This window comes from Anser cygnoides, chromosome 16, assembly GCF_040182565.1.
Source record: "Anser cygnoides isolate HZ-2024a breed goose chromosome 16, Taihu_goose_T2T_genome, whole genome shotgun sequence".
Taxonomy (NCBI): domain Eukaryota; kingdom Metazoa; phylum Chordata; class Aves; order Anseriformes; family Anatidae; genus Anser; species Anser cygnoides.
In genome coordinates, this window is record NC_089888.1 from 868,315 (window position 1) to 877,242 (window position 8,928).

Here is an 8,928-nt window from a genome sequence, read left to right on the forward strand (position 1 = left end):
TAATGCATCCCATCTGATGACCTGGTTGCCTCATAGTTCCAAACATGCAATCTCATTAAAAGTAGACTTTAAGCAACCATGTTCCAGTGTGCAACTGGACTGCAAAAAAGCAGACACCCCAGAAATCACCTCCAAATTCAGCCATATGCTATCGCCATCTTTTGCTTTGAGTTGCTGGAATAACAGAGTATTTGGAGTTGATAAAAGCATGCTTCTGACCTCAAAGCAAACAAGTAATGGTAAAGAAGATTTTATGTGCATCAAACACCCTGTTCTACGTCTGCACTCCCGTAGTCCAACACCAGTTTTGAAATACCAATGATGCCAATTCTTTAGAATGAGGCATCCATGGAGCGCTTGGGCAGGCCAGGAGGGTGTTCTCCAGCATGACAGAGAAGCCCTTCAGGGACCACTTCCAATTTCAAGGTTAGATACATCACATAAGCACTTCTCTGAAGAAGCTGGTCTGCGCATACATCTGAAAGAGTAACATTTAAGCTCATTTATGAAACATAATCCAAAGGAAACAAGTCAACTACTAGAGACTGGTGACAGGTGCAATTAACATTATTTGTTTATAGAACCACAGAATGGCTCGGGTTGGAAGGGACCTTAAAGATCATCTAAATCCAACCCTCTATTAGTTATAAATAACTACTAACCAGTGTTTTAGCAGTTTTAAAAACACTTTAGTCATACACTGGCATTCCTGTTCTCCAGCCCCTTTCTTACACCATTAGGAGGAAGTCAACAATACACTCACGTTTCATCCGCTTGTGGGGGAAAAAAGAAAAAAGAACTCAAGCAATGTTTTCCCCCAGCACACTCCAAAGAAAATTTCAATATTGCTGCTGCTCAGGTTAGCAATGAATGTAAGTAGGACCAGAGAAGGAAAGCAGATATTCCAGGTCCTGCAAGCTTCATAACGTAAACCACCACGATCTCTAGCTTTGCCTAATCATATCTGAAAGTATGAGAGACTCCAGCAGACATGACACTCTTGAAATACAGAACTTTATTTAGAAACTGCGTAAAATAGAAAAACCCTGTCAAGAAAAGTCCGAGTCAAATATGGTTTCTCAGTAAAATGGAGTTTTAGGGCAACAAAAGTCTAAAAGGCCACAAGAGAAATAGCACCACTGCAATTTTAAACAATGGCTAGATACTTGCATTTTTTGGCATTCACTGAATTTGGGTTTTTCTCTGAATTTCACAAAGATTCATGCACTACACAACAATTACCATAAAATGCTCTCCTACACACATTTTAGGACAAGCTACCACCAGGAACAAATGAATACAAGCACAACAGGACTGATCAATCTCAGTAGTGAAGGGGAATCAGAAGTCTTGCAGGATCTTGCCAAACACAACAGTAACGCGGGGCATGATAGCAAAAAAGAGGGACAGTTAAAGAAAGTACTTTAAATATTAATATTTAAGTTAGTCTCAGTACTGTATTTTCTGCAGGAACATTAGCTCTGTTAGCCAGCATCTTTTAGTTTTGACCCCAGAAAACTAGTGAAGTGGCAAGTATTATTATTAGATACGTCCTGGTTTAAAAAAAAAAAAGGACAAAATCATCCTCACGTGCTCAATTCATTTTCATTCTAAGAGAGTTGCACAGTGCAAGTCCCGTTACAACCATTGGGTTTGATAGCACTCCTTGGGATGGGAAAGAGAAGAGAACCAGTGAGAGACCAAAAAGCATACCAACAAAAATAAAGTTATAGAAACAAGAGCCAGAAAAGAAAATTACTTCTGAAGAACCTTTTAGGCAGTAAGACTGGATGCCCTTTGCTTTTTGTTGTTTTTTGATTTGTTTTTAAACAGAAAACACAGTACGTTTTGGCAAAGTCATTAGCCACAATGCCATAGAAAAAGGCTTTAGCGCTCTTCAAGGTAATTTATGTGTCTCAGCTGTTCATACTCCCTCTAATCTTGTGACAGGCAACGTTAAGGCCTATTTCATCGAGAACTAATCACTCAGTAAGCAGCTTTACATAGGAATGAAGTTTTGTTTTAATAGCCCCTTTTGAGCACTTGCTGACAAAGTGAGACTGCCATGCAAGGCCTCTCAGACAGCAGTGAATGGAGTTAAACAAGCGTCTACCCCAGTATGAAGCACATAAAATCTCCTGTCACATTACTTCAATTTGGCATATGGAAGCATATTAAATACTCTTAAGGCATTTTATTATAATTTCTGTGCTGCAATTTCACATTAACTCAATCTTTCTGTGAGTCAGAGTCTTTAAGTTCTCTACTACACGCCACCTCAGATACAAAAAGAGTCTTTCCACAAACCAGTGTTTTACCAGCAAACCATTCTGCAACAAGTTCCAAATATTCAGCCTCTTGCTCCCTAAATATACCACCTAGATGTGAATACTGCTCTGCTACAAAGTGAGAAAGAGCTCCTAACTCAAACCCACTGTAAAAAGAGTGAAACTTCCGCAAAGTGCACTTTAAGAAGAGGTACTTTTTTGCTTATGAAAAGAAACCAGTGAGTCCTCTAAGAATAAAGTGGAGTATTTTACAGTTAAGCACATGATCTGGGGCAAAGAATTCTGATGTTGCTGCTCTGCTGGTACAGTATGTGGTCTGTTAATACTCTTCTTGTTCTTCCTGCGGTGCTCCTTCGTCAGGTATCACAAAGCCTTCCTGAAAGGGGATAAAACAAGTGCTTTAATGAAAAACTGATGTTAAACCAGTTCCCAGCTACTCTGTACACTCCTTTAATGTATTTATTTATACTTAGAACAGTGAAAAGGAAGTACCCTTAAGTCAACCATTTACAGTGTCAAGATAAATTACAGTAGGCTTATTTTCCTCATCTTTGATCTATTTGTTATATACTCTTCATGAGAGCCTGATCTTGTTTGTTGCCTGACTATAATTATGTTATCTGTTCCTTTATTGCAGGAAAAAGCTATGTCATAAACCTAAAGAAAAGAAAGTAGAAAGGGGGAGCACTGTAAAGCAAACCAGCTCCCAGTAACAAGGTGCAGTGCAGGGAGAACTATGCAATACAATTTATACAAGATTACTTACATCTGTGGCATAAAGAATTTCCACAATCCTCTGCAATACTGGATCATTCTCCCCTTCATTCTCCTGGCAGATCAATTCAATGTTCCTCAATTTGCCAAAGTAGAAGTCTCTCTCCTTCTCCAGATCTTCAACAGTAAGTTTCAATACATTGATCTGTCACAGGACATCAACGATAGTTTATCCACCAAAGAGAAGGCAGTAGCATCTATTCAAAAGGCAGGATCCCCAAAGCTCTCAGAAAGGTGGTTATATGCAAAGCACTTCAGAAATAACCAAGATACTGGAGAAAGGCAGGGGGAGGTCTTACGAGGAAGAAAAGGTCTATTTCTTAAATTATAATAGTATTTCCAGAATAAACACCCAACCCAACACATGCAATACCACTTGGAAATTCCAAAGGCTTAGTACATGACATAGGTAAAAATTTAACTGCCTGCAGTTTTCTTTGCTAACACATTCCTTCAAGACAACTCTCTCACACTGAGGGCAGTTTTAGTTGTACTACGTTCAGTATTTCACTGAAGTAGCAGCTGCTCATAGCTCAGTTGGAATGCTGCAATATCTGCAACACAGCTGTGGAAATACTTAAAAACAATGCTATGTGTGATATGGCACATACTAGATTTAAATGCCTGGGCGCTCATGTACTGCATAAGTGGTTTTGCTCCTATCAGGAGAGCAAAACCTTTATAACAAAGGCTCCTGATTAAGTGATTCCAAATGAACTTAGTAGATACAGATCTCTTTCTGCTATCTCCCTAACACAGTCATTTCATGCTATTAAAATATATATATATGCATAAAAGCACAGGGCAGTTCACAAAGCACAGGGCAGTTCAGAAGGCCATTTTGGCAACACACCTGCTCAATCAATCCTGCTGATTCATCATCTCCTGCAGCCTTTTTCACCATTCCAGTCCCAGCTTTCGCAGTCGTTGGGGTCCTCTGTGTAACGATGGGCCTCTGTGGGGCTGCAAGATTGACTTAGCATTAGCTCTTCCTAGCGCACCTTTTTTCCTGCCCTAAGAGTACTGTCCCCCTTCCAAGCATGCAAAAATTTGAAGACATTTTCGTATATGAAGTATTCCTCCTTTACTCCATGTGACGTGCATTTTCTTTCACGTCTTGGCAGCAATCCTAGCTGTTTTCTCTTTCTGTAGCTCCAAGATAACCGGGTACGAAAGCATGATTCAGAGTTTGAAGCCTAGCATCTCAGAAATAAGCTGCAAAATAATACAGTTTCATACACTGATTTTAATTAGCAACCCAGTCTCATTTCCCCCAGAGTTTTTAATGATTTAGAGAATCTTTAACTGTCTTCTCTACCTGCACTGCCAGAACCGAGAGATTTCTTGGGTTTGTTCACAACTGGTGCAACAAGATTTGGCGCTACTGTCTCTTGGCCTTGTCGGGCTGCAACGGGATCGTACTCCTTCCCATCATAGTTCGCATCAAAAAATTTTTTGAACCACTGAACAAATTCAAAGTTGTCCTGAAATTTTCCTTTCACTAGTTTGTCCACAGGAATTATCTGAAAAAAAAAAAAGATTCAACTTGTTTTAAGGGTAAAGAACCTCTCTTTCTTACTACATAAGTTTTAAAATAATAAGCAAATGCAATTCTTTATGCAGTCCAAGGAGGATTTTCTCTATAGACATAACTGTATATAACACAGATTTTTTCCTAATAATTAGGAATTAAAAACAAATCTGGTTTCACTGTGAGGGCCGAACTAACTTGAAATAGTTCTGCAGCAAGATTTCTTCTGCATCAAGTTTCATTGAAAAAGCTTATCTGTAAATTTGAAGGTGGCTCACCCAGTGCTAGCTTTCATATACCTGAACTGCTGACCAATTTCATAGCCTGCTCACACAGAACTGCTACAAGGTTTAAACATCACCTTTTTAGTTTATTACAGCGTCTCTAGAACGAGGAAGATTACTACAAAAGCAGCGAATTGTGAAGATCTGTCTGTAGGCCACAAGCTTTCAGTCTGTGAAGCCTGGCAGTGGCCGGGAGTCATTATTGTTAGGTGATCGTTTGGCACTTTGGGCACAGCTGCCCAGTTCTGGGCAGGCTGCACAAGTTCCTTCCCCAAGGTATAAGACCGACCAAGCACGTGTTCAAGCTGTTAGCCAACAAAGAACGAGATGCCTTCTTAATCAGAAGTTTTAACAAGGGAACGTTCTGCGTTGTACCAAACATGCTATCAGTAACTAATAACTAGATAAAGCACGCTTCCATAAGCATAACACACACTTGATCTACGAAAAAACTTACATCTCATTGTCACCAGTTTAAAGTTACACATACCTGTAAAGAGGAATTTGAAATCCTTAAGACTACCATACCAATAGCTTATGGGAACACACTGTTTGAACCATCTTTGTAGTATATAAGCTCGAGTAAAATTTATCTCAAATTTCAGCATTAGTCCGTGCTACAGAAGCTGTACGGAACTAAAATGGAAGAAATCATCTCCATCATTAAGAAATGCACACCTAACCTCAGCTGGAGTAAAGCAGATTGTACCAATACAACTGAGGACCCCAGTGCAAGCCAAAACTTTTGAGATCTGCAAGCCAAAAACAAACTCTGTCCCCAGATTTATTCAGCTCCAGATCTGAAAGTACATTCCATCTACTTGGGTGTTAAGAGCAAGGAGAACCAGTTACAATCCAACTTACTTTGTCAACACCCATTCGTTTAAAACCCGCTTGTAGAACCTTGAAGTTTTGAATGTATTCGTGTTCCAATTTTGCTTGAAACTTCACTTTCTTGAGCGCTACAGAACCCGGAAAGAGCATGTCCATGAACTGACAGTACGCAGCACCTGCCGAGAGAAGCACACGGTTGAGGATGAATCAAGTCACCTCAGCAGCCTACACAAGCTGTTTTTCAGTCAGATCAGCAACCTGACCTGACTCATTCCGCAGCTACACATTCCCTTAAAGGCAGCAACAGCAAGATAACAGAACCCTTTGATCTGTTTTGGTGCAGCATGGCTGTAAATAAGCTTAAGGGAACCGTAGAACTAAACTTTTGGTCTCATGGCTTCAGGTCTCATGAAGAAGAGCAACAGCGCCTCTATAACTCCCAGAGAAAAATCCAACGTAATTTGGCTTTCCTTTACTCATGGGTATCAGTACAGATCTGTTACATGCATCTGACAGGCATGTAATCTATTCTCATCAACACTAACAGAACTAGAAAAAGAATTATTCTAAAAAATTATATTTAATCATCAAAATAGTGTCTTATTTACTTACTAAAACCAGAACATAAACAAAATTCAAGGGGCTCTCCAAGTTAAGAGGCCAAATTAAGCTGAATTATATTTAAATCAAACTTTAATCAAAGAACTGATATGAGACTGTTTCTTTCCATTCATTTTAAATCCTTCCTTCGTGTCCTTCAATTCAGCTCTGGCTGTAAGAAGAGCAGGATTCAGTTCAGCTACAACGAGCAGACAACCACCTCCGAAGAGTGAGCTTCTATAAAATGTACACCTCTACTAACGAAAGATATTTAAAACTGTATTTTATCACTCTACAGTGATGATCTGCAACTGTGTGCCATTGAAAATACACGCATCAAATTCTGAGCATTATTTCCCACCCCAGGACATCAAAGAATTAAGTGCACCAGGAGAGTAACGTGAGCCTTGCCCTAAAACATCCAATAGCTACATGAGAAGCCTTTTTTTGTGAGATACAGAAGGTCAAGCAGTAACACACCCTGATGCTGCCCTGAACTGGCCTATTCATCTCAGGCAGGGGTAACAGTCCCGCACCACCCACGTTCTGTCAAGATATTTAGCAGGTTGCTTGGAGCTCCCACTTTCACCTGTGACTACAAGATTGCTGCTCATACACTGACACAAAGAAAGAAATTCCCCATCTCAAAACAACTTGTGATCTGTAAAGTAAGCATGATTTAAAAAAAAAAAAGAAAAAACACAGCACAAGCCAAAATGATCTGTGCATTTATGCAACCCCAAATTGCTGCTGTCAATACTGCCCTTACCAAAGGTAGCAAAGCCTGGAAACCTCTGCTCTCACATGCCTGCGACAGTAAAAGCCACCTCCACACCTGCAGAGGCTGGGAGTATTTTTGCAGGCACTGGAAACGTACTGACAGTTCCAAACTTATTTTAAGCTTTTTCCTTTTACTCAGCTCCCAATTTCCACATCCCTCGTTCTTTGAGCAACATCTTATCTCAAACTCACCGTATGAGACACGCTTCCACTCTTCACCAACTCCCTTTCATCTCTCTGCTGCAGTTATTCAAATCACCATCTTCTACCTAGGCTGCATTTTTAGCCTTAGGTTTTTTTTTTCTGCTGTTACTCCACACACTATTATTTTTTATTCATTCCTACAAGCGCCCTCCCACACACACAAACACACACACTCCTCCCTGTGATGACATGTGACTTCATCTCCGTAGCGTAGTCACTTCCCCTTTTCTGCTCACAGATATCAGATATTCATCTTTGCTGAAGTCAGCTCAATCCACACTAACTTGGGGTCCCACCGGCTGATGGAAGGGCAGTTTAGTAAGAGCAGTTCACTAAAAGCAGTTGCAAATTCCTCAAGGTGAGCCCAAGAATTACCAGGACGCTTTCCCTCACGCCTCTCCTTCGGCCCAACCTGAGCCTTTAGGCACTTCCCAAACCTCCTCGTGGTTCTCCTCCATAAGAAATCACATTTGTTTACGCTACTTACCATCCTTGCAAGGCTTAACACACCCATCTGAGTGAAGTCCCTACAAGAAAACAGCTTCTCCTAAGAGTCTTTTATGCACGTTAGTCCCCATCCCTTCTTACTCTGTTTATGCCGCAGTGAACCTGGAGAACACACCTTTTTTTAGCAACACAGTGCTAAAAAAACATTTTGAAGAAGCTCCAGCTATAACCAGACTGCACCAGCAGACGCCAGGTTAACGTTAACCACGGCCCTGCTCCTACCCCCTGCTCACCCAACCCGGGGCTGCGGAGGCCGGCACGGGCAGCTCGGACGGGGCAGGTGGGCCCCAGCGAGCCCGGGCACCACCCGGCCGGGGCTCCCCTCCCCAGCCCCCCCTCACCTGAGCAGAGCTGCTCGATCTTGGTCAGCGCCAGCTGCAGGGACTCGTTGATCCACGCCAGCATGTCGTGCCGGCTCAGGTTATCGCTCGTCACCGACGTGGAGTACACGTTCACCGCCATCTTCTGCGGGACACAACCGGGCCGTCAGCCCCACGGGGCGGCCTCGCTCCACCGGAACGGCGGCGCTTAAAGGGGGGGGGGAGCAGCCCGACCACCTCTCGCCTCCCGGTGCCTGCCCAGGCGCCGGCCCCGCTCCGCTCCCGGCCCCGGCGGCACAAAGCGGGGCCCGGCCGCGCCCCCTCCCCCGGCCCGGCCCGGCCCGGCCCCGGGGCTGCTCCGCGCCGCTGAGGGCCGCGGCCCGGCTGAGGGGCGCGCCCGGGGCAGGCGGGGCCGGGCCCTGCAGGCCGCACGCCGGGCCCCGCTCCGCTCCCCGCCGCCCGGCCCCGCTCCCCGCTCCCCTCAGCCCGGCCCGGCCCCGCTCCCCGCGGCCCGGCCCCGCTCCCGCCCCTCCCCGCCCGTTACCTGCCCGCTCCGGCCCCGTCTCCCCCGCGTTCAAACCGGCCCCGCCCGCCTGCCCCGGGACCACGTCACGCGCACGCTACGCGCTCACGTCACCGGCACCGTCACGGCGCCGCGGCCCCAGCGCCGCGCGCAGCAAAAAGGGCGGGCGGCGGCCCGGGGGGGGGCGGGGGGCGGGGACAGCCGCCGCGCCGCTACCGCGCGGCCCCGCCCACCCCGCCGAGGGCTCGCGCGTGATTGGAGGAGCCGGCTGGCCCCGCCCCCG

The 8,928-nt window shown here is 44.5% G+C and overlaps 1 protein-coding gene across 1 annotated transcript; it reads right to left on the reverse strand.

Annotated features, from left to right (window-relative positions):
- Window positions 1-995: 995 nt before the first annotated feature.
- On the reverse strand, window positions 996-8,817 carry MAPRE1 (microtubule associated protein RP/EB family member 1). Its single transcript, XM_066978252.1, has 7 exons — window positions 8,667-8,817; window positions 8,144-8,267; window positions 5,742-5,887; window positions 4,381-4,585; window positions 3,916-4,025; window positions 3,055-3,207; window positions 996-2,664 (listed from the first exon to the last, which is right to left on the reverse strand). The coding sequence occupies exons 2-7, from the start codon at window positions 8,262-8,264 to the stop codon at window positions 2,608-2,610; spliced, it is 792 nt and encodes a 263-aa protein (XP_066834353.1). The 5' UTR covers window positions 8,265-8,267; window positions 8,667-8,817; the 3' UTR covers window positions 996-2,607.
- Window positions 8,818-8,928: the final 111 nt, after the last annotated feature.